Source organism: Pseudopipra pipra, chromosome W, assembly GCF_036250125.1.
Source record: "Pseudopipra pipra isolate bDixPip1 chromosome W, bDixPip1.hap1, whole genome shotgun sequence".
Classification (NCBI taxonomy): domain Eukaryota; kingdom Metazoa; phylum Chordata; class Aves; order Passeriformes; family Pipridae; genus Pseudopipra; species Pseudopipra pipra.
In genome coordinates, this window is record NC_087580.1 from 5,418,076 (window position 1) to 5,443,202 (window position 25,127).

Genomic DNA, 25,127 nt, shown 5'->3' on the forward strand with positions numbered 1-25,127 from the left:
CTGGAAGCTCCGATCCGGTAACTCCCGGGATGGGGGTCGGGAAGGGGCACGGATCCGCCCGGCAGCATTCCGGGGATCCTGTGCCACGGGTGCTGATCCCACTTTCTTTCCATAGGGAAGAGGGAGGGGAAGGGATACGACCCCGCGCCCACCAGTGAGTCCCAGCAGCGTGTGTGGATCCAGATCCTCTGGGCAGGGATCCCAGGATGGATGCCGGGATTCCAGAGGGGAATGGGGGCCTAATGGCTGGAGCGGGATTGGAAGGGGATTCCAGCTCAGGGCAGGATTCCAGAGTGGGCTCAGGTGGAATTGTGGATTGGGATCAGGGCTGGATTCTGGAGTGGGATTGGCGTGGGATGGATGGAGTGGGATTAGGGTGGGATAGACCGAGCAGGATCAGGTGGGAATCCTGCGCAGTTCCTACTTTCCCTGGGCTCCACAGCCGGCTCCATCCCCTGGGATGGGAACAGGGACATGGTGACTCCTTTCCCCGCTCTCATCCCAGCAGGAATCACAGCCTGAGCAATCCTGGAGCTGGATCCGCCCCTTCCCTCTCCCTGTTGAAAAGCAGTAGCTGCTGGCAGAGCTCATCCCGCTGCTCCCACCCACCCCGGCCCCCCTGCGGCTCTTCCCGATGGATCAACTTCCTGCTTTTTCCTGTGTGAAACCCAGGACCACAATTATTCCTGAGGCTTTAATTTGGGTGTGAAAATCTCCTGCTTTGGGCAATAAATCCTGGCTCCCTCCTCTGGCATCCGGCAGTTCCTCTGTGGGAACCAGGAATAGGAATGAGGACAGGGGGGACTGGGATGGGGACATTGGGGACAGGGATGGGGACACTGGGAGCAGGTTGGGGACAGCAGGAATGGGAATGGGAACTCCAGGAATGGGAATGGGGACGCTGGGAGCAGGTTGGAGCCACCAGGAATGGGAATTGGGACACCGGGAATGGGAATGGGGACATGGGAGACCAGGATAGGGATAGTGGGAACAGGAACAGGGACACTGGGAGTAAGCTGGCACAGCAGGAAGTGGGAATGGGGACAGGGATGGAAACCCCAGGAATGGGAATGGGGACAGGGATGGGAACGTGTCTCTCCAGGAGTTGGTTCAATACAAAGGTCGGTCCCTGGCTCGAGGCCACGGGAAGCCCCTTCTTTGGGAATGTCTGGGAAGCAGGTGTCAGAGGTTTGAAAAGAGGTGTTGGAATTGTTTCCCAGTGTCCCCCCCATTCCCATCTGTGTCTCCCGGGATGGGGTGGGTTGGAGCGGAGCCGCAGGCGCTGGGCAGGGGCAGTGGGGGGAGGGCGGCTCTCGGGGACACCGCGGTGGCTGCGGGGAGGGCGGGGGGTCCTTTGTTCGGGGGCTTTTGGGGTTTGTCCGGGACCGGACAGAGCAGGAGCTGGTTTTGGCCACCTTGTTCTCTTTCCCTGAGAGGAAGTTTTTTCCCCACGGGACACCTCGTGGAGAACGACAGAGAGAGAGAGAGAGAGAGAGAGAGAGAGGGAGAGAGAGAGAGAGAGAGAGAGCCCGACCCATCTGGGAGCCCGACCCATCTGGGAGCGAGGTGTTCTGCTTTGGGGACTGCCCCTGGGAAAAGGGACTCCTTCACTGCTGGCTGCGAGCACACGGGGCTGCAAGAGCTTTGAACTGCCGGGACAGTTTCTCCCCCCCACCTGGGGATTTGGGACTTTGTTTTGTTTCTTCTGAAAGTTTTTGGTTGCACCATTTGTTGTTTATTCAGATTTTGTTAATATAAAGCTGTTTCTTTTCCTTTTCCACACTTCCACCGGAAGTCTCTTAATTTCTAAGTTGTAATCTTCTTAAACTAAGACCCAGTACAACCAAAAATGCCGGGAAAAGGAGGATTGGGCATCCTCAGCCCCCCATCTCCCTCTTGTTTGGGGCAAGTCTGAGCTCCAGGACAATTTATCCTCTGTTTGAGGTTCCCCTGATCTGTGGGAGCCCTGGGTGGCCGGTTTTGGGTTGCCCTGAGCTTTGGGAGCCCTGGTTGGGCATTTTTGGGGGGCCCTGAGCTCCCCACTCCCCCGCAGCCCACGGACCCCCCGAACCCCCCAGCCCCGGGGCTGCCGCGGGGGCCCCCAACGGCCCTCAGCCAATCCCAAAGCGCCCACGCCGCCCGCGCCCAATCCCAGCGCGTCGCGCTGATGACTCATCAGTCGCCGGGAAGACGCCTCGAAAAAAGGGCCCCAACTGCGCCCTCAGCCAAGCCCAGCGTGCCCCAAACCCCCCAAAACGGCGCCGCCCGGCTGGTTTTGGGCTGTCAGCAGCTGTCCGGCGCTGGGCATGGAGCGTGTGCGGGGAGCTGGGGCCATGCTGGCGGTGCTGGTAGTGCTGGGAGCCCCCCCGGCTGCGGGCGAGGAGCTGTCGGGTGAGCGGGGGGGGCAGGCAGGGGGGTCGGGTGTGAAAAGGGGGGAAAGAGGGGAGAAAAGAGGGGGTGGGAGCCCCAAAATCAGTGCGAGGGGGGTCAGAAGGCCCGGAATGAGCGGGAGGGGAGTGGGAACCCTAAAGTGAAGGTGGGGGGGTGTGGGGATTGTGGGGACATTGGGAAAGGGGTGGGAGAGGGGGACAAGGGGGTGTGGGAGAGCAGGCAGAGGGGTGCCCTGGGGGTCCCTGGGTGTCCCTTGAGCCCTGGAGCGGTTCCCTGGGGTTCGGGGGGGTTCGGATCTGCATTGGAGGTTCCCCAACCCCCCTCTCCATCCCCGGGGGGCTGATGGGGGGGTTCCCCCCCAGTCAAGAGCCGGTGCTGGGGCGTCCGTGGGGCAGATGGGGGTGGGAAATGGGGGGCCGGGGTGGCCCCCTGAGCTCCCACCCTGCTGTGGGGGGCTGGAGGATAATGGGGTTGGACGGGGCACCCCCTGACCCGTGTCCTGCACACACAGGGGTGTTCCAGTTTCTAGGAAAGTCCGAGTGTCACTTCATCAACGGCACAGAGTGGGTGAGGTACATGGAGAGGCACATCCACAACCGGGAGCAGTTCGTGCACTTCGACAGCGTTTGGGGGTCCATGTGGGGAACACCCCGCGTGGGGAGAAGATTGCCAGGGACTGGAACAGCAATCAGCTATGGATGGAGATCATGCGGGATTTTGTGCAGACATACTGCGGGTACAACTACGAGGTGTCCACCCCGTTCCTGGTGAACCGCAGAGGTGAGCGTGGGGCAGAGCGGGTCCCCTCGGGCCCTGCCCCGGGAATGACCCTGGAGCCCCTCAAACCCTCCCTGGGAATTACGCCAGACTCCTAAACCCTCCACGTGCCTGTCCCAAGTCTTTTTTCCGTATCCCAGTTCTTCCCAGTCCATCTCTGGGTGCGTGGGAGGAGGTTTTGGGGGTGCTGACCCCCCCGGCTCCCCCCAGAGATGCCACCGGACACCGTCCGCAGCAAGATCCTGGTGGGGCTCAGGGGCTTCGTCTTGGGCTTGGTCTTCCTGGCGCTGGGGCTCGGCTTCTACCTGCGGGAGAAGGTAAAGGGGGGTCCCCAAAGGGGGGGCGTGTCCCCCCCCTTGCTCTCCCACAGCCTCTCTGCCCCCCCTTCCCCCCACCCGACTCTCACCCCCTTTTCTCTCCCCACAGAGCTCCTGAGCCGCCGGCGGCCGCAGCCCCTCCCTGTGGCCTCAGGCCCAGCCGGGACCCCCCAGTCCATCCCCACGCTGAGTTTGGGGGGCCGTGTGTCCCCCCCATCCCTGCTTTATTTCTGACCCCAGCTGGCTGCTCCCAGTGTTCCCAGGAAAGCTTCCCAGTTCTCCCCAGTCCCTGTTACTGGGGGGCAGTGAGGAGAGGGGGGAGGGGATCCCTGTCATAGCTTTACTTCTTCTAAAAAATCAAGTAGGAATTTTTCTTTCCCCTGCCCCACGGGAAAAGAAATATGTTCAATGGGGGAGGGGGCTTTGCCTTGGGTGACTCACACCCACAAAAGAACTGGCCCAGCCCACATTGCAGGTTGGGAGCTCTCAGAAGGCTGGGGAGGGGTGGAGTTTTTTGCTTTCTCCTGGGCAAAGGGCAAGGCCCTTCACTTTGGCCTTAACTCAGGCAAGGGGTGTGTTGGAGAGGCTCCGAGGTCCTTTTGTTCTTGCCCTGCTCATCTGGCTGTTTGCTGGTTCCCGTTTGCCTTCGTTTCCTGTGCCCTGTTCTGCCCCCAGCCCAGACCTGCTCGGACTTCACAGGAGAGGTTTGACCCCCCTAGAGAGGAACCTTTTGGGGAGGAGGTCGCCCTTTCCCTCCTCCGCTCCCGTGTTGGCAGTGGCGTGTGTTCATCAGCCAAAAGGGGGAATTCCCGGCCACAACCAGCCACAGACAGCGGGAGTTTCGTGGGAAGAGCCCCTTTTTCTCCTTTTCCACTTTTTCCCTTTTTGTTTTTCTGCCAATACACAGATATCCTTTAATAAAGAGCTGTAATTTTTCCTTTTTCCATACTGCCTCAACTGGAATCTCTTAATTTCTGGTTTACAGTTGCTTAGAGGGAGGAGTTTGGTTTTCCTCATAACTCATCCCCCTTAGCAAAACACTTCAGTCTCATTCAACTGAGACAGAGGTGCTGCCCCATGCTCCTGCCCTTGCCATTGCACATCCCCACATCCCAGAGCCCCAGCAAGAGTCCTGAGGAATGAGTCAGGCACAGGATCTCCCTTCCCAGGGCTGGAGGTCAGGCCTTGGCCCTTTGCAAGAACAAAACAAATCCAGATTTATTCAGCATCACAGACCCTGGGACTTTGCTTGTCCCCACCTGTCATCACTGCCTCTAGTTTTCAGCTCTAACTGGAAGCAGGGGACAATTTCTGAGTGCTGGCCCTCAGTGGGACCCATTACGGCCAGGAGAAACTGTGGACTTGGATCTGACTTGGAATTCTTCAGAGGTTTCTTTAACTTGCTCTCTGTCTGATGTTCAGGGACTCATCCCCAACCCCCGAGGGTCATTCAGTGCCTGGGGCTGTGTCTGTGCTGCTGAGCTGGGCCGGGCTCCTGGCACACAGGGAGCTCCTGGCAAGCAGGCAGCGCTGCAGAGAGACAGCTCTGCCCAGGAGCAGCTCCTCTGCACAGCCCAGCAGGGCTGAGGGCACTGCCAGGGCAGCTCAGGGACAGCAGCAGGGCACACACAGAGCTTCAAGGGGCTCAGGGTTGGGAGGGTGACTGAGAGCTCCCTGCAGGAGGAATCTTGGCAGGGCTGCACACGGGCAGTCTGGGGCTGCAGGGCAGTGCAGGGGCAGCTCCTGGAGGCATCTCCTAAAGCTGACCCAGCCCCAGCCGATGGGATGGGTGAGGAGAGGGCTGTTGGGAGGCATTTTGGAAATGCTGCGAAGCCAGGGGTGCAACCAGAGGTGCCCAGGGCTGTGGGGCAGAGCAGGGTCCTGCAGCCCAGGGTGCTGTGCTGGGCAGGGACTCTGCTGCCTGCCAGGGGCAGCTCTCAGCCGGCCCGGGGAGCTGCTCCAGGGCTGGGGGAGACGGGCTGTGGGCAAGGAGCAAACCCCAATTGACAGGGGAAGGCAGGGTAGGGCCCTTCTGCTGTCGAGACGGTGCAGCACATGTCAGGAATGATCACAGCTCCAAATGACTGCTGGGGGTTTCTAAGAGGAATTTTCAGGAAATGCAGCAAGGCAGGGGCATCCTGAAAGGGAAGGATCCTGTACTTCCAGTGTTCTGCTTCGGGTTCCCAGGGATGGGCAATGAGAAAGATCAATTCATGTCTCCATTCAGGAGGAAGCATGGAAAATCCAAAGCTCTTCTTCTTTGAGGGCAATGGTGCAGGGAGTGTCAGAAATCAGCCCCCTGGGCCTCACAGGCAGCAGCAGTGGTGCTTTTCCAGCCTCCTCAGGGTTGCTCTGCTGTTGCCATCAGAGCCTGCCCAGCCAGAGGTACCCCTGGCACCAGAGTGCCCTGTGCTGGGAGGGCTCTGCAGGGCAGAGCTGAGCACCCAGGGCTGGGATGGGCTCTGGATGCACTGCCAGGGCCCAGCCCTGGGCACAGGGAAGCAGCTGCTGGCAGGGACAGCTCCAGGCAGCAGAGCCTGAGCACTCCTCTGCATCACCCTCTGCTCAGCTGCACAGGGAAAGAGGGAAGAGTTGGGAGGAATTGATTTGGCAAGTGGAGTCTTCACAAAACCCCACTTTTTTTCCAGGCATCTTTGAAGGGGATCATCCACCAACAGAGAGGTGCAAATAGCACAGGGAACCTGTGTGCTGAGCAGCAGGTCACTTGTGGGCAGAGCAACTCTCCTGAGTCTGCACTGGGGCACAGGGAGCCCTTTGGGACCTCACAGCTGTCCAGGGTTCAGGCTGAGAGCAATGGGGAGGGTGAGAATTCCTGCCCGGTCAAGGAAAGTGCTCTCATTGAGCAGCACAGAGCTGAGCTGAACAAAGTTCCCCCAAAGAAATACAGAGAATTTGGAGGAGATTGTAAAGCAGCAGATGATTGACTCAAGGCAGCCCTGCCCTGACTGTGCTGCCTCTCCTGTCCCCTCCCCAGCGCGGGACGCGCAGAGGCCGCCCGGCTCCCCCCAGCCAAGGCCTGCCGGGCCCCGCCAGCAGCGGCTGCTGGCCCAGTCACTTCCAGTCACTCCCAAGAGGATCCCAGTTGCCCTCAAGGTGGTCCCAGTTGCTCCCAGTCCCCCCCACGATGGTTCCTTTCCCTCTCAGGGACTCCCAGTCTGAGTCCAGTCTGGCCCCAGGCACTTTCAGTCACTGCCTGGAGGAGGCCATTTGCCCCTGCATGGTCCCAGTTGCTCCCAGGATGATCTCAGTATGTGTCCAGTATGTGTCCCAGTATGGCCCCAGGAACTTGCAGACACTTGCAGTACAAATCCACTTTGATCCCAGTCATCCCAGTATGGTTGCAGTGCCTCTCACATACTCCCAGTATTATTGCAGTCACTCCCAGTATGGTCCCAGTATGAGCCCACCAGGGGCCCAGTTGCTCCCACTCTGATCCCAGTTGCCCCCACTGTGATTGCTCCGGGAGGGATCAGGAATGGGGACCCCTTTGTGCCCCTCCTTGTGTCACCCTGTTCTGGGGGAGCTTTGGGGGGACATCTGCACCCCAACACAGCATCCAACACATCCCAAAGTGTGCTGGGACCCCCTTGAACCTGGGAGTTGAGGGGAACCATGGAAAACCCTTCTCAGAGAGAAAATTGGGTGACCTGAGTCCTGGATGCTTTTAGGAAAGAGGTCTGAACAGTTCTTGGCTAGTGGAGGGGGGTGACTTTTTTATTCTTGACCTTTGCAGTTCTCCATTTGGGGGCAGGATGTCCTCTGGGCCAATGTTTTGTTCCCTTTGCAGTGAGTGCAGCCTCAGAGGGCTGAGCCCTCTCTGGCTGGGCTTGGCCTCTCCTGCAGAGACTCAGGCCTGGCTGGGCTGCCCCAGGCAGACGCTGCAGGAAGAAGAGCTCAGGCTGCCTGGCTCTGGTGTCCCTGGGGCTCAGCCTGTGCCCCATTGCTGTGCAGGGGCTGAGCCCCACCTCTGCCTCGGGGCCTTGGCCAAAGGGCTGGCAAGGAAGAGGCCCAGCAGCCTTGGGGCCTGCCCAGCTTTCCTCCTCCCTGGGGGCTCTCAGTCCTCCCCTGACACCGTGTGGGCCCAAGGCCTTGCTGGCTTCGGGCTCACGGCCCGCCGGCCCCATCCCAGCGGCCTGACCCCCCTCCTTCCCCTCTCTCCAGCCTCTCCTGCCTTTTCTGGCAAGGGGCCATCCAAGGAAAACCCCGGTTCTCAGCAATGGCACCTGTGGCACGGCTGCAAGGCTCGAGTGGGCCAGGCAAGAGCAGGAGCACCGAGAGCCTGAGGAGCCAGGAGATGCCCTGGCTGGGCATCGTGCTGCTGCGGGACGAGCTGACACCTCTGCACAGTCTCTGCCCGTCCCTGCCAGCCGACTTCTGCCCAGGCTCTGGGCACGGGGACGCAGCCCTGACAGTTTTCAGCCACCACGCTGTTCCACAGAGGCTGTGATGTCACAAGGCCCTTGCCTGGCAGCCAGGAGAAGGGCAAGGCAAGGCAAGGACGGACGCATGGGCAATAGACAATGGATGATGGACAAGTTCTGGGCCATGGCCATTTGTTAGAAAAACAAAGTAAAAGTTTAAGGTCTACCATACTTCAGTGGTCAGAGACCTGGCAGAGAAATCTATTTTTGAGACCTGGACACCAAGAAGGCAGAATTTCTAAACCACAAAGACCCTTAGAGAAACCAGAGACAAAGACAAAACCAACACAGACAGTTCCTGAGGCTCTTCCTATCTAGGGAAAAGACAAGAAAAGGACAAAAACTGTGGACTAAGCATCATGCAATGTGAGAAATCAAGAGCCAATAGAAGAGAGAAGAAGAATTCCTGCAGAGAACTGGTAAGCCAATGGACAGGAATTCCTTTGTCTGCTAACATGTAGAAATAGTTAAAAGTTTTGAGAACTGATGTCCAGGTGTTAGAGAGCAATTGCTGTGTCCCTTCAGTGCTGAATGAAGTAGGGTCACCTCTGGAACCCAACCAACTGCTCAGAGATTTTATTCCCCGGCTTTCACTGACAGTTTCTGGGGACCCAGATGAGACAAAGCAGCGCCGACAGGGCAGAGCAGAGGAATCGTTGGCCCTGCAGCGTGTACCAAAGGAGTTTTGGGGAGATCTTCCAGTTCCCTGGTCTGGAGAGTTCACCACGCCTTCTTTTCTGGGAAAAAGAACAGACCATGAATTTTGGGTCCTTGATTTTAAGGTCTTTTGCCTGCACATAAGGCACAGCAATGGGAAGGATGCAGCGTGAGGCTGAGAGGTTTCTGTCATGGTTTGTGGGCTTGGGTGAGATTGGACCAGAATTACAGGACACCTGTAAAATCTGGGCTTTGGGAAAGGTTGGGGAGGGTTGAGAAAGATGTTCAAAGGGTGGTTTTGCCTGAGGTGTTAAACATGGGAGTGGGTCTATCTTCCCAATTCCCAAGAGAAGAGATCCCAGAAAGCTCCCCTGCAGGTTGTGTTTTGTGGAACAGGAGAAGAGACCGAGGGTAAGGGGTTTCTTTCCTGGAGGGAAGGGCTGTCGTTCACTTGCAGGAGCCCTGTGCTGAAATTACCAGTCCCACTCCCAAAATTGAACACGGACAAAGATTCCTGCCAGACAAAAGGTGGCAGGACAGAAAGCTCTTGCTGCCCATGGAGTGTCCAGGGTGTCCCACCAGCTGCACCTGAGCCCTTGAGGCTCTAAGCTTTCATTCCTGGGGGAAAGGGCTGCCCTTGGCTTGTAGGAGCCCTGTGCTGAAATTGCCAGTCTGACTGCCCAAACTGAACACAGCTGGAGATTCCTGCCAGACAAAAAGGGCCAGCACAGAAAGCTCTTGCTGCCCATGGAGTGCCCAGGGTGGCCCCACAACTACATCTGAAACCCAAAGGTTCCAGGCTTTCTTTCCTGGGGGAAAGGCCGTGACATCCCAAAGAGTCCCGTGGCAGACAGGTGGGGCTGCACTGTGGGGGAGTGAGGTGTTGGTTCTTTGGTTTCCAGGGGCTATTCCAGAATGGAGAGGACAGGCTGTGACACCACAAAGGGGCCCATGGCACAGGGGTTGGGCTGCACTGGGGGCTGTGAGACATTGGTGTTTTGGTTTCCAGCAGCCATTCTGGAATGGAGAGGACAGTCTTGTGACATCACAAGAGGGCCCATGGCACAAAGGTGGGGCTTCACTTCGGGGTTGTAGGGCGTTGGTTCTTTGCTTGCCAGGGCCCATTCTGGAATGGAGAGGACAGGCTGTGACACCACAATGGAGCCCTTGGCACACGGATGGGGTTGAACTGTCACATGGTGGGGGCTTGGTTCTTTGGTTGCCAGGGCCCATTCCAGAATGGAGAGGATAGGCCAGAATGGATAGGACAACAAAAGGGCCCAAAGCACATGGGTTGGTCTGCACTATGGTGTGGGGTGTTGGTTCTTTGGTTGCCAGGGCCTATTCTGGAATGGAGAGGACAGGCTGTGACAAGAAGTGCCTGTCAGAACTGCAAAGACGGACGCACAAGAATCTTATGTGGGCATATTCTCTGTTCTGCCCTGCACACCTTTGTGCTGGGGTCAAAACTCAGCCTCTCTGTTTCCTCCTCCTGAGGGACTTGTTCTTAGACATCCCTTTCCCCTATGCTCCTTTCAAAAGCCCTCCTGGTAATTCCCAAGCCTGTACCCAGCTCTCATCCCCTCTCTGTCCTCTTCCCAATCCCCTGGTCGATCCCAACATCCCAGGACAGGGATCCCAGTTGCCTGGCTGCACTCCCACCTAGTTCCATATGGTGGGCCATGATATCCCAGCACTGGAGCAGCCAGGTCAGCAGGGGCTCTCCCAGTTGGAGGCTGAAATCTTTTCACATCTCTCACAGCTCAGCCGGGGATGGGGATCGGGTGATTATCTCTGGCCCTGCCTCTTGCTCCTGTTCTGAGGGCTCTGCTTCCCCTTCATCCCTCACTAACTGAGCTGATTTGGTCTTGGATTTCGCCTGTAGAGGGACAACTGCTACTGGCACAGGTTGTTCCTCTGCAGTTTGAGTGGCCACGGTACCTCTTGGTCTCCTTTCCTCCTCCTCCCCCTGAGGGCACTGGGTCTTAGTTTAACAAGATTACAACTTAGAAATTAAGAGACTTCAGGTGGAAGTGTGGAAAAGGAAAAGAAGCAGCTTTTTATTAACAAAATCTGAATAAACAACAAATGGTGCAACCAAAAACTTTCAGAAGAAACCAAACAAAGTCCTAAATCCCCAGGTGGGGGGGAGAAACTGTCCCGGCAGTTCAAAGCTCTCGCAGCCCCGTGTGCTCGCAGCCAGCAGTGAAGGAGTCCCTTTTCCCAGGGGCAGTCCCCAAAGCAGAACACCTCGCTCCCAGATGGGTCGGGCTCTCTCTCTCTCTCTCTCTCTCTCTCTCTCTCTCGGTCGCTCTCCACGAGGTGTCCCGTGGGGAAAAAACTTCCTCTCAGGAAAAGAGGACAAGGTGGCCAAAACCAGCTCCCGCTCTGTCTGGTCCCGGACAAACCTCAAAAGCCCCTGAACAAAGGACCCCCCGCCCTCCCCGCGGCCACCGTGGTGTCCCCGAGAGCCGCCCTCCCCCCACTGCCCCTGCCCAGCGCCTGCGGCTCCGCTCCAACCCACCCCATCCCGGGAGACACCGATGGGAATGGGGGGGACACTGGGAAACAATTCCAACACCTCTTTTCAAACCTCTGACACCCGGTTCCCAGACATTCCCAAAGAAGGGGCTTCCCATGACCTCGAGCCAGGGACTGACCTTTGTATTGAACCAACTCCTGGAGAGACACGTTCCCATCCCTGTCCCCATTCCCATTCCTGGGGTTCCCTTCCCTGTCCCCATTCCCACTTCCTGCTGTGCCAACCTGCTCCCAGTGTCCCCGTTCCTGTCCCCACTATCCCTATCCTGGTCTCCCATGTCCCCATTCCCATTCCTGCTGTCCCAATTCCCATTCCTGGTGACTCCAACCTGCTCCCAATGTCCCCATTCCCATTCCTAGAGTTCCCATTCCCATTCCTGGTGTCCCCAACCTGCTCCCACTGTCCCCATCCCCGTCCCCAATGTCCCCATCCCAGTCCCCCCTGTCCCCATTCCTATTCCTGGTTCCCACAGAGGAACTGCCGGATGTCGGAGGAGGGAGTCAGGATTTATTGCCCAAAGCAGGAGATTTTCACACCCAAATTAAAGCCTCAGGAATAATTGTGGTCGTGGGTTTCACACAGGAAAAAGCAGGAAGTTGATCCATCGGGAAGAGCCGCAGGGGGGCCGGGGTGGGTGGGAGCAGCGGGATGAGCTCTGCCAGCAGCTCCTGGCTTTCTGCAGGCAGAGGGAAGGGGCGGATCCAGCTCCAGGATCGCTCAGGCCGTGATTCCTGCTGGGATGAGAGCGGGGAAAGGAGTCACCATGTCCCTGTTCCCATCCCAGGGGATGGAGCCGGCTGTGGAGCCCAGGGAGAGTAGGAACTGCTCTGGAATCCCTCCTGATCCTGCTCCGTCCATCCCACCCCAATCCCACTCCATCCATCCCACCCCAATCCCACTCCAGAATCCAGCCCTGATCCCAGTCCCCAATTCCACCTGAGCCCACTCTGGAATCCTGCCCTGAGCTGGAATCCCCTTCCAATCCCGCTCCAGCCATTAGGCCCCCATTCCGCTCCGGAATCCCGGCATCCATCCTGGGATCCCTGCCCAGAGGATCTGGATCCACACACGCTGCTGGGACTCACTGGTGGGCGTGGGGTCGTATCCATTCCCCTCCCTCTTCCCTATGGAAAGAAAGAGGGATCAACACCTGTGGCACAGGATCCCCGGAATGCTGCCGGGTGGATCCGTGCCCCTTCCCGACCCCCATCCCGGGAGTTACCGGATCGGAGCTTCCAGACACCGACTCCCACGAGGCCGATGATGATGATGATGGCAGCGATGACGGACACAGTGTCCTAGTTAGAACAGCTGGGACCGATTCCTCACTGGATGGGTGTAGCCCAAAACTGTGTATTCTATGGCCTTCCATGCCATTTTCCCCGGAACTGTTGTCAGGAGAGGCCTGCCAGGTGGGGGGGATGTCCTGAGCACCCTCATAGCCTTTTTTGGACTGAGCATCCTCATATCCTTTTATGGAATTCCCCGCTGTGAGGGGAGGACTGGGCATTCCTGCCTGAACTGGAGAATATATAAACCTGGAGTTTCAGAACCTTTTTACCACTCGTGGGATCCAGAGGAGGACTGCAGCTCACCACTCCCAACCAGCCTGAGACCACCCCCCTCAACTGGACTGCAATCCCCACTTTTGACCAGACTGCAACAGCTCTCCTACCAGCAGGTATTTTTCCCCTCTCCCTTTACTTTGGACTCAGGGGGGGCCCAAGGAACAGCACTTTGTTGATGCCCCAGGGTGCTGGGTTCTACATTTGGGTTTTGTGGATTCAAACAAATTGCTTGTCTGTATAATCAGACTTATTGGGCAAGAGGGGCCCAAGGGGGGTCCAAGGGGGGCCCAAGGGGGTTGGGTCAGGGGGGGAAGGGCTGCAGGGGGGCGGATCCCGGAGGAGGAAACCCGCCAAAAGCGGCGGCCCAGCCGAGGGAGGAGCCGAGCGGGAGCACAAAGAAGAGCAGCCAAAAGGTCCTGGCGGTCGCTTGGCAATGGCGGGGGGGGTGAGAGCGGTTTGGGGGCCCCCGTGAGAGCCGGGGGGGAACCCCGGTAGCCGCGGAGTGGGGAGAGCGGAGAGGGGCAATCCCGGAGCTGGGGGACCCCTGGAATGCTGGAGGGGGGGAGCAGAGAGGGAGCGCCGGGCCCCTTAAGCGGGGGTCCCGGAGAGGGGGAAGGCCTTGAAGTGTGGAGAGGAGGGGGGCCTTGAGGCGTGGTGGGAGCCGAGAGCGCCAAGAGGTTTGCGAGGGTGGGAGGCGAGAGAGGAGGGCCGGCTGGCCCCGGGAGGCAGAGTGGGGAGAAGTGAGCCCTGGGACCCCCCTGGCAACACTAAAGGGGACCCCGGCAAGTGGGAACCCCCCGGAGCCGCGGAACTCCTGGCAGCCCAGAGAAGGGGGACCCCCAATGCAGGCAGAAGTGCCATCAGGCCAGACAGGGGGGAACCCCCAAACCCCAGAGAGCAGAGAGGGGGAACTTTTGGGAGGGGATATTGGGCTGAATGTTGTTGATTTTGGGGGTTTTTATGGACAAAAGAAGCGTGGTGAGTCCCAGAGCTGGTTTTCGGCAGGAGGAACCCCCAAGGCAAAGCACTCACCCCCTTTTTTCCACCCCCTCAGTATTTCTGCTTCCCAAAGCTTGGGCGGATGGAGGAGGAGGCTGCGAGGAAGAGGAAGATGCCGCAGGCCCCCCAGGCAGGTGAGGAGGAAGTCAGTGCCCCTTTGGGTGGGTCTTTTGTGGCCGTCCTGCTGGGGCTGGAGTTGGGGGGATGTCCTTGGGCTTCCCTGTGGGCCGGAGGCAAATCCCCTGCGTGTCCTTGTTGCTTCCTGCCCCAGGCCCCGAGGTGAGGCCGGAGAGCGCGGAGGACAAATCCCGGCGGCAGAGCCTGGTGGGAGAGGCCGTTTTGAAGGGCTCCCCGGCGCAGGAAGGCAGCGGGGAGGAAAAGGGCCGGAGATGCCCCCGCAGGAGGGGCTCCAAAGCCAGCCCAGGGGGCTGTGAAGAGGAAAGAGCCAGCGTGTGCCGGGAAGGCGGCCGGAGCTTGAGGCGGACCTGCGAGCTGGTGGTCCCTGAGCAGCCTCCCAGCAGGGAAAAGCACTTCAGATGCTTGGAATGTGGAAAGAGCTTCAGCAAGAGAACCAACCTCCTGAGGCACCAGCACATCCACAGTGGGGAACGGCCCAACAAGTGTGGGGAGTGTGGGAAGAGCTTCAAACGGAGCTCCCACCTGCTCCAACACCAGATGACCCACAGTGGGGAAAGGCCCTACATGTGTGAGGAGTGTGGGAAGAGCTTCAGTGACCAGTCCACCCTCCGCAACCACCGTCGCATCCACACCGGGGAACGGCCTTACACCTGTGGGGAGTGTGGGAAGAGCTTCAAACGGAGCTCCCACCTGCTCCGACACCAGATGATCCACAGTGGGGAAAGGCCCTACATGTGTGAGGAATGTGGGAAGAGCTTCAATCAGAGCTCCAACCTGCTCCAACACCAGATGATTCACAGTGGGGAAAGGCCCTACATGTGTGAGGAATGTGGGAAGAGCTTCAATCAGAGCTCCAACCTGCTCCGACACCAGATGATCCACAGTGGGGAAGGCCCTACACGTGTGCGGAGTGTGGGAAGAGCTTCAGGGACAGTTCCAGCCTTTGCAAACACCGTTGCATCCACACCAGGGAATGGCCCTTCAGGTGCTTGGAATGTGGGAAGAGCTTCAGCACAAGCACCAATCTGCTCAGCCAGCAGCACATCCACACTGGGGAACAGCCCTACATGTGTAGGGAATGTGGGACAGCTCCACCCTCTACACCCACCCTCACATCCACATCAGGGAGAGGCCCTACAAGTGTGGGGAGTGTGGGAAGAGCTTCACACAGAGCTCTTCCTTGACCTCCCACCAACGGACCCAGCGGTAAGAGAAGCCCCGAGTGCCCCGACTGCGGGAAGAGCTTCGGCCACTGCTCCAACTCCATCAGCCATGGGAGGACCCGCGTTGGATGATCCACAGGGACCCCCGTTGGGCACAGACCTGGTGTTCTGGTTTTAAGGTAAACCAGCAGGGGAAATGACGGTGGTGACATCACAGGGACATTGGTGACATCACGGGGACTTTGGTGACATCATGGGGACAGTGGTGACATCACCACGGGTTAATTTTGGTGTGAAAATCTCCTGCTTTGGGCAATAAATTCTGGCTCCTCCTCCGGCATCCGGCAGTTCCTCCCTGGGAACCAGGAATGGGAATGGGGACACCTCGAACGGGAATGGGAACACCTGGAATGGGAATGGGAACATTGGGAGCAGACTGGGAAGAACAGGAATGGGAATGGAGACATCAGGACCTGGGAATGGGAGCACCTGGATTGGGAATGGGGACACCGGGGAGAGGGATGGAGACACTGGGAGCAGGTTAGGGACACCAGGAATGGGAATGGGGACACCAGGAATTGGAATGGAGACACCAGGAACTGGGATGGGAACATCTGGAATGGGAACGAGAACATTGGGAGCAGATTGAGGACACCAGGAATTGGAATGGGGACACCAGGAATGGGAATGGAGACACCTGGAATGGGAATAGGGAAAACAGAGGTGGGATAGGAACACCTGGAATGGGAATGGGGACAATAGGAATAGGAATGGAGACACCTGGAATGGGAATGGGAACACATGGAATGGGAATGATTATGCCTGGAATCGGAATGGGGACACAAGGAATGGGATGGGGACAATAGCAATGGGATGGGAACACCAGGAATGGAAATGGGAACACCTGGAATGGGAATGGGGACATTGGGAGCATACTGGGGACACCAGGAATGGAGATGAGGGCAGCAGGAATGGAAATGGGGACACGTGGAATGGGGATGGAGACACCTGGATTGGGAATGGGGACACCTGGAATGGGAATGGGGACATCAGGAATGGGAATGGGAACATTGAGAATGGGAATGGGAACATTGGGAGCAGGTTGGGGATACCAGGAATGGGAATGGGAACACGTGGAATTGGAATGGGGACACCTGGAATGGGAATGGGAACATTGGGAGCAGATTGAGGACACCAGGAATTGGAATGGGAACACCTGGAATGGGAATAGGGAAAACAGAGGTGGGATGGGAACACCTGGAATGGGGAAAATAGGAAGGGGAATGGAGGCCCCTGGAATGGGAATGGGAACACCAAGAACTGGGAATGGGGAAAACAGAAGTGGGATGGGAACACCAGGAATGGGAGGAGGGACAATAGGAATGGGAATGGGGACACCTAAAATGGGATGGAACACCTGGAAAGGGAATTGGAACATGTGGAATGGGAATGGGAACACCTGGAATGGGAATGGGAACTCCTGGAATGGGAACAACTAGAATGGGATGGGAACACCTGGAACAGGAATGCAAACCCGTGGAATGGGAATGGGAACACCCGGGCCCGGGCTGTGTCCCTGGTGAAACAGGAGGCCAGGCCCAAAAGAGTTCACTAAGAAATTTGGGCCTGCTAACAAGCTCCCAACAGCCAAGACCATCTGTGCTCGTGCTGTTCTACTGACTGGAGCAAAGCTTCAGAGAATAGTCCAGGAACATGTCCTAGGCCTAGAGGGGATAAATTAGAGAGACAGCAGGATCAGGGAGACATTGGAATAGGAGGAATAGGCCGGGAGCCAGGGCTTTTTCCAAGCTTCAGTGAGCGGGTCAAGAACAATGGAAGAGAAGGAAGGTCAAGCTGAGGAAGAGGAGTTGAAGCCCCCAGAGCCATGGAGGAAGAGTGGAAGTCCCCTCAGGATTGAGGGCCAAGAGAAGCACCACCCCAAGCCCCGCCTGAGCAGTTTCATGGACCGATTTTTCGGATTCAGTGCCCAGTCGGTCCCAGGATGATCCCAGTCCCTCCTGGTCTCTCCCAGTTGCTCCCAGTTTCCTCCATGTGGTCCCACTCATTCCCAGTTGTCCCCAGAAGCTTCCAGCATGATCCCAGTTGCTCACAGCCACTTCCAGTCATCCCCAGTGCACTCCCAGTTGCTCCCAGGATGATCCCAATCACTCCTGCTATGATCCCAGTATGACCCCAGTCACCCTCAGTGTGGTCTCAGTTGCTCCCAGCATGGGCCGAGCTCCTCACACTGTGATCCCAGTATGATCCCAGTTGTCCCCAGCATGGTCCCAGTTGCTCCCAGTTGCCCCTAGCACAGATCCAGTCACGCCAAGTATGATCCCAGTCGTCCCTCCTGACAGTCCCAGTCAATCCCAGTTGCTGCTCTTGTAGATCCAGTCACTCACAGTTCCTTCCAGTTGCCCCCAGCCTGGTCCTAATTCCCCTTCATGTAGTCCCAGTCACTCTCAGTATGGTCCCAGTCACCCCCACCATGGTTGCAGACACTCCCAGTATAGCCCAGTAGAGCCCTCAGCATGCTCATCGTCCTTCCCAGTCACTCCCAGATGCCCCAGTAACATTCCAGCTTCCACCAGTATGATCCAAGTGACTCCAAGGCCCTCCCACTATATCCTATGTGGCCTCCAGTTGCTCCCAGTAGCCCTCAGTTTGGTCCCAGTTGCTCCCAGTATGATCCCTGTTGCCCCAGTTCTGGTCCTGGAGGGACCCAGTGTGCTCAGATCCTGCTCCCCGGGGGTCCTGCTGGGTCCCAGTCCTGGTTCCGGATGTATCCTGGTGTCCCGGTCCATCCCAGTCTGTCCCAGTCCATCCCAGTCCATTCTAGTCAATTCCAGTCTATCCCCATCTCTCCGAGTCCTTCCCAGTCCATCCCAGTCCGTCCCGATCAGTCCCAATCCATCCCGGTCCATCCCAGTCCATCCCAGTCCATCCCAGTCCGTCCCAGTCCATTCCAGTCCATCCCAGTCCATCCCAGTCCATCCCAGTCCATCCCAGTCCATCCCAGTCCCTTCCCAGCAGCCGCCGCCGTTTCCCGGGTCCTGCCCCCCCGCCCCCCCAAGATGCTGACGGGGGTCGGGGCTCCGTCTTTGCCTTCGTCTCCCTGGGCCTGCCTGGAATGAAGGGGCCGCTGGGACACTGCGGGACCTCCTGAAACCAAAGGAACCCTGGGAGAATTTGGATACTCCTGCAATCAAGGCACAATTGGGACACTGCAGGGCCCTGTGGAAAAAAAGGAACCTTGTGACACTGCGGAATTCATGGAATCCAGGGGCCTTTGTGACAGGGGGGCCTCATGGAACCAAAGGAACCCTGAGGTGTTTCAGAAGGTCATGGAATCAAGGGGCCACTGGGACACTGCAGGGCCTCTGGCAATTAAAGGAACACTGGGACACTGGGGCAGGACATCCCCCCTGCAATGGCCCCAAGACAATGCCCCATTTGCAAAGGGGTCAGTGCTGAGCTGAGAGGGGGCCAGGACAAGGCAGGAGATGTTGGACCCCAGACTGGTTTGACCCCAAATGAAGCCCCTGATGGTGAGGGAAGCCCTGGAGTCCAAGGACTGTCAGTCCATGGGTTTCTACCAGAAAGGGCCAGTCCCCTTTCCCAGGGGCAGGTTCTTCCAACAGAACCCTTCTTGGGGGGTGTGTGGAGATTCCTGCCTTGGCTGGGGACCCCCCCAAGGTCACTGCTGGAGGTTGAGAGCAGAGATCTCCCCACGAGCGCTGCTCTGGGGGAGTTCCATCCATCTCTAATTAAGAATTATTGCTTGTTTGCCAGCTTTAGTACAATTGCTTCAACAATTGCTTTAGTGTAGTGCCCTATCCTACCTTATCCTGTACTACTGGTAGTTTTAGTGTTTCTACTGTTCACTAAATAATTCTGTTCTGTGTCATCATTTGCAAAAATAAATAATTCATTTTCTATCAATAGATATGATTTGCCATCACTAAAGCCTGGGGGACAAACGTGGTTCAGTCACCCCTCTAGAATTGCTCTAAATTTCAGCTGTTGGCACAATGCAAGGCTGAGATTGGATCCAGCAGCCCCCAGCACCTAGAGTAAGTTGGGAGCTCGGGGGGACCACCCCCCTTTCCCAACCCCCCAGTGCCCAAAGACCCCCATGGGACCATCCATCCCTCCAGACCACCCCCCTTTTCCATCCCTCTCCCTGTTCCTTCCACTTTTCCATGGTCCCCTCAATCCCCAGCCACACCAAGATCAGTTTTGGGGTCTCAACCCCCACTTTTTCCCCCCTCTCCTACCCCTTACACATCATTCCCCCAATCCCCAGCCCCCTCATGCTCAGTTTGGGGGTCCCACCCTCCCCTTTTCCCCACTCTTCTGACCTCTCCCACCCCTTTCCCATCAGCCCCCAATTCTCAGCCTCCCTCCCCATTCACTTTTGGGGGATCCCACTCCTGTCCCATTCAGTGTTGGGGTCCCACCACCCCTTTTATCCCCTCTGACTCACCGACCCCCCCCCTTCCCAACACCCCCACTCACCCAAGAACTCCTCACGTGCAGCCAGGGGAGGCTCCCAGTATCACCAGAGCCCATGAAAGTCCTCCAAAAAAGGGTTAGGTGGAGTCCTGGGTGGGCTCTGAGTGGGTTTGGGGGTTCCTTGGGGGCTGTGGGGTGGTTTAAGGGGGTCCCAGCACACTTTGCGATGCGTTGGATGCCGTGTGGGGGTGCAGATGTCCCCCCAAAGCTCCCCCAGAACAGGGTGACACAAGGGGGGGGCACAGAGGGGTCCCCACTCCTGATCCATCCTGGAGCAACCACACTGGGGGCAACTGGGATCAGAGTGGGAGCAGCTGGGCCCCTGCTGGGCTCATACTGGGATCATCCTGGGAGTGACTGCAATACTACTGGGAGTATGTGAGAGGCACTGCAACCATACTGGGGATGACTGGGATCAAACTGGATTCATTGAATCCCCTGGAATTTACTGGGATCATACTGGGTGTGACTGGACTCATAGTGGGATCATACTGGGAGCAACTGGGACCATGCAGGGGCAAGTGGCATCCTCCAGGCAGTGCCTCCCATTTCTGAGGAGAGAGTTAAAAAAACCCCACACCCCTCCACAGCCTTTGGAGGGTCTTCAGCTTGGAATGTGGATCTGCTGGTTGGTTCTTTTGTGTGGGTCAATCACCCAAGGCAAAAACTCCCCTCCCCCGTTCAACATCCCCCCCTTACAGCAATGCAGGGCAAAGAAACATTCCCTGCCTGGGTTTTTTTTTGAACAAGTAAACCTGTGACAACCTCCCAGGCTACTGAGCAGGGACAAGGAGGCAATGAGGGCCCAGGGCTGCAAGGGGCACTTGTCTCCTCATGGTGGGACTGTAAATGGGCAAAAAAGGAACCCCCAAGGCTCAATTTGGGAGCAAGAGTGGGCAGCCATTCTTTGTTATCAGCCCCTCACCCATGGGAGGATCTTCCCCCCAACCACCAGTGTGCCCCGTTCTCCCCCAGGGCAGCTGAGATTTACTCACAATTTTACATATCCAGCAAATGTCTTACATATTCACTCCTTCCCTCAGAAAGATCACACCCATGAGAATTAGCTCAGAGAGGTCCTTCTGAAGTCCTTCCAAAGTCCTTATTTGGTCACTGGGGGTCTTCTGGTGGCCTCTTGCTGGTCTCTGGTGCTTGTTTGGAGCTTGAACTTTACTTGACCTTGTCTGTTGAGCAGAGTATTTACAGCTGGATATAGAGGGCCCTTGTTCAGCATCTCTTCTCCAAAACCTGGAGACTTATGTGACAACTACCCCAACTGAAAAGCATTCAGAAACTTCCCGATTTTTGAACTCCCCTGCCAGAAACTTCCACTGTAAAGGCCCCTGGAAAATTGCTGAGCAAGGGAGAATTCCTGCTCCCAGGAGAGACCCCGCCTGGTTTGACGGGAGGCCTGGGAAGGCCCCCCCTGGCAGAAGCTTTCCCCCCAGGCTCTCCAAGCTCCCGGCTGTGGGCAAAGCCAGCCCATGGCCCAGCGGGGTGGGCTGGGGCTGCCCAGGGGCAGGAGACACGGGCACCACGGAGCGAGGCCAGCGGAGCCCCAGTGGGCCGGGGCTGGAGCGCCCGAGGCACGGGAGAGGCTGGAGAGCAGGCAGGGAGCCCGCAGGCCTGCCAGCTCCCAGCTGGCAAGGGCTGCAGGCAAAGAGGCAGCTCTGCAGGCCTGGAGCAGCACAGGGGCTCTCCAGCTCTGCCCTCGGCACAGGCCTCTCCCAATGCACCAGGCACAGACGGGCACCATTGCAAAGGGGAACCTTTGAGTCCCAGTTTCGGGGGCAATCACACACTCACCCCAAGGAGCCACAGCCAAGAGTCTGGGGGCAGCACGGGGCCCTTCCTGGAAATTAGAGAACTTCCCTAATCTTTCCATGGGCCCACTTTGCCTTTGGATTCGTTGTTTCCATTAATCACAGAGGGGGTGTTAGGCCATAAATCACCTTTAGCCAGCACACAGCAACAATTCCTCACAAGTTACTTTGGAGAGAACACAGCTTGGGAAAAGCACTAGAACTGTCAGTTTTGTGAGAGTTACCCTTGATAAGCTTCAGGGAACAAAGCCTGGGAGAGAAAGATGTATTCTTGAACCTGGATATCTGGAAACAAGGGCCTTCTGCAGAAAGCAGCAGGTAAGGAGGAAGATGAACAAAGGCTCAGCATTTGTGGGGGAAAACCCCCACTGGAGGAAAAAGATGCTAAAAAGACTGAAAGTGTGAAGTAATTAGCACAAGCAACAAGAGAGTAAGAGTGGCTAGAATACTGATTAATGAAATGGAACAATGAAATTATGCCATTTGGCGCCAATGAACATTAATTTCTTTGTCAAAAATGTGTAAATGGGTGCAAAAGTGATGTACTGCTGTCTGTGTGAAGGCAGCATTGTTGTTGGCCACATACACAGCCAGCAAAGAAAGTAATGCCTTGTTTTGTCACACTAAACCCACCGTGTTAGAGGGTTTGATTGATCCCAACAATGTCAGAGTTTTTGGTAACACCCTCAGCACTCAGTCACTTGCACTGCCAGCATGGGGGTCAAATGCTGTCCTTGGAAAAAACATGGACTGCCATCATTTCCAGGAGCCCAGCTCCAAAATTTGGATAGCACTTCCAGAATTGGATATGTCTGGGGATTGCTGCCATGCTAAAAGGGCCAGGACAGAAAGCTGCTGCTGGCCTTTGCCTGCCCTGGGAAACCTTTCCTCTGCCCCCCAGCACTGGGGCTGGGTGCTGTCCTTCCCAAGGAAAGGGACTGTCATCCCCCCCGGGAGCCACCTCCAAACCTTGGATGCCACCTGCCAGCCTGACTCTGTCAGGGATTGCTCCCACCCAAAAGGGGCCAGCACAGGAACCTGTTGCTGGCCTTTGCCTGCCCTGGGCACCCTGTCACCTGCCCCTGAAACACTGGGGCTGGGGGCTTTCCTTCCCAAGGGCAGTTAATGGCACCAACTTTCAGGAGCCCACCTCTGAGCTTTGGGCATCATCTCTGTCCCACAAAAGGGGCGTTTCCTCAGATCCTTTGTGTTCCCTTGGTCTGTCACAGCCCCAAGAAGGCTGAGACCCTTGTTCCTGACCACTTTTAAAGAGGATTTGAAGCTTGAAGTCTTTAAGGAAACTAACCCAAAAGAGCCCCCCATTTCCAGCCGTGGCTTTCCTACCTTACTGGAGGGAGCAGTGAGAATTTTGGGATGAAGTCTTTACTCTGCTGCTGATGAGCTCAGAGTCGGTGTCTCCTGTGCTCCGGCCACGGGGCAGGGCCTCCCTGCCCTTTGGTCCCTGCCTCGTGACCACCCCCTGTGCCAGGGGATACTGTGCAGGGCACCTGGAAACAAACACATTCCAGCCCAGCATTCCCCTGTGTGCCCACTGCAATATGCACCAGACACCCTGAGGGAAGAAACATTTCCAGAGGAGAAGACTTTGCTCTTCCTGCTGCAGCCACAATGGGATAAATGAAACCCTCCAACTCTGTCCTTTTAGTATCACTGAGTCAGGCACCACTTTCTTCTGGCCAGGGGGTGTGTTGGGGATAACTCCAGCCCTCCCTGCCCCCCCAGCCTTTTCACTTATTTATATGTTTTTAGCAAAGAAAGAATTTAAAGGGCATCAGTTCTAACTTATATCATCCTCTTCAGTTTTTAGTATTCTATCCTCTATTGGTTATTGACTCTCACTTCTCACCCTAATTAGTCCCCATTTTTCAGGCTTTTTATTGTCCTTTTTGTCACAATGAGGGAAGAAAGGGACTCTCAATATGAGAATCAGCAAGCTTCGTTTATTGATCACTGCTAACAGCTTAATATATGCTTTATAATTAGCTCATACATATTGCAAAAGCTAAGCTCATTATTGGCTCTGGCTTAAATGTTGATTCCACCTCTTACTCATTTCTTATGTTGACACAGGTGGCTCTCAGTTGCTTTTGTTTTGCTAATCACAATGACCTGTTTACCAGCCAACTAGGAGGCACAAAGACACTGTAGCTCTGCTATCTCAGATTTTCTAAGGGCCTAGGCAAGCAGTGTTCTATAGCCAATTCCCCACACCTTTTCCCAGGTAGGGAGTTTCCAACACCTACTGTATGGTCTTTGTTAACCTCTTCTTTATCTTCTAGTTCCTGCACAATGTCCTTGTGGTCTGTAAATTCTGCATTCCTTGTGTCCAGTTTCAGCAATCCATCTCTCTCCCCAGGCTTTGTTCACTGAAGCAGATCAGGGCTAGTTTAGCAAAACTCAGAGTTGCAATAATTTTCCCAAGCCTGTTCCCACAAGAGCAGGTGATGACAAACTTTGCGAAGTGCTGGCTAAGAGTGACTTAAGACTAACCCACTGTTTAGGATGAATATTCTGGTTATGATTCACTAAAGCAATTAACTAACAAGTTAATGAACACCATTAATTTAAAGGAATCAGAAAATGATCTCGTTCCCAGCAGCAGCACCGAGTGCCCAGAGCCGATGTGTGCAAGTGCTGGGCTGGAGCAGAGACGTGCTGGAGGGGCAGATGGCAATGGGACAGCCCAGAAAGGGGAAACGCTTCCCCCCAGGCCAGGGAAAAGCTGGGTTGGTCTCTGCAGCCCTGGCAGGAGAGGCCTTTGCTGTCGGGGGGGTCTCTGCAGCCCCTGAGGGGCTGTGTTGGAGGAGAAGCTGATCTCAAGGCAGGACAGAGATGCTGAAAATGTCTTTGGGTGGGCACATGCCGTGATTCAGGAACACTGACAATCATCCCACAGAGCCTTGGTTGAATCATCAGGTGGGTGATGAAGGGACAGAAGGGCCTGCAAAACCTGGGAGCAGGTCCCCCATTCCATTGCAAGTGGAAACACTGTGGGATCTTCTGGCAGGGCAGCAGGGCTGGGCACAGGCAAACCAGGAGATGCTGGAGGCTGTGGCAGACAGCCCTGGGCCCCAGACAATCCCTGGGCTGCCCAGGGCTGCTCTCTTGCTGCCAGACAAGGGGGTCTGGCTGGGCAGGGGAAGGCTGAGGGAGCCAGGGCTGCAGGGAGCAGGGAATGGTGGAGCTGCAGGACAAGGAGCAGAACGGCCCTGCAGGGCTGCAGCAGAGCTGATGGCAGGGAGCTGCCTTCAGGGCAGGGATTCTGCCCCTGGGCTCAGCCCTGCTGAGGCCACACCTTGAGTGCTGGGCCCAGTTCTGGGTCCCTCACTTTGGGGAAGATGTTGAGGTGCTGGAGCGTGTCTGGAGAAGGGCACCGGGGCTGCTGAAGGCTCTGGAGCACAAGTGCTGTGAGGAGCAGCTGAGGGAGCTGGGCTTGCTGAGCCTGGGCAGAAGGAGGCTCAGGGGGGACCTTCTCACTCTCTACAACTCCCTGACAGGAGGGGGAGCCGGGGGGGTCAGTCTCTTCTCCCAGGCAACCAGCAGTGGGACAAGAGGGTACAGCCTAAAGCTGCACCAGGGGAGGTTTAGGTCAGACAGGAGGCTCAAGTTCTTCCCAGAAGGGGGGACTGGGTGTTGGAATGGGCTGCCCAGGGAGGGGGTGGAGTCACCATCCCTGGAGGTGTTTCAGAAAAGACTGGATGTGGCTCTCAGGGCCATGGTCTAGTTGACAGGATGGGGTTGGGGCATGGCTTGGACTCCACGAGCTCAGAG

At 56.8% G+C, this 25,127-nt stretch overlaps 1 protein-coding gene, 1 long non-coding RNA gene and 1 pseudogene across 3 annotated transcripts in view; 2 read left to right on the top strand and 1 right to left on the bottom strand.

The window, feature by feature from the left end:
- Nucleotides 1–291, top strand: part of LOC135404426 (class I histocompatibility antigen, F10 alpha chain-like) — a 92,658-nt gene extending 92,367 nt beyond the window's left edge. The window contains exon 6 of the mRNA XM_064639166.1: nucleotides 116–291. Coding sequence (XP_064495236.1) covers nucleotides 116–243 — 128 coding nt within the window. The 3' untranslated portion in view covers nucleotides 244–291. The remainder of the gene's footprint in view (nucleotides 1–115) is intronic.
- Nucleotides 1–25,127, top strand: part of LOC135404811 (zinc finger protein 493-like) — a 152,662-nt pseudogene that overhangs the window by 118,605 nt on the left and 8,930 nt on the right.
- Nucleotides 11,598–12,473, bottom strand: LOC135404509 (uncharacterized). Of its 2 annotated transcripts, none has more exons than XR_010425699.1 (3): nucleotides 12,349–12,473; nucleotides 12,212–12,250; nucleotides 11,598–11,857 (listed from the first exon to the last, which is right to left on the bottom strand). It is a non-coding gene; the product is annotated as an uncharacterized LOC135404509 (long non-coding RNA). The 2 variants fall into 2 exon arrangements; XR_010425700.1 differs by having other exon boundaries at nucleotides 11,598–11,860.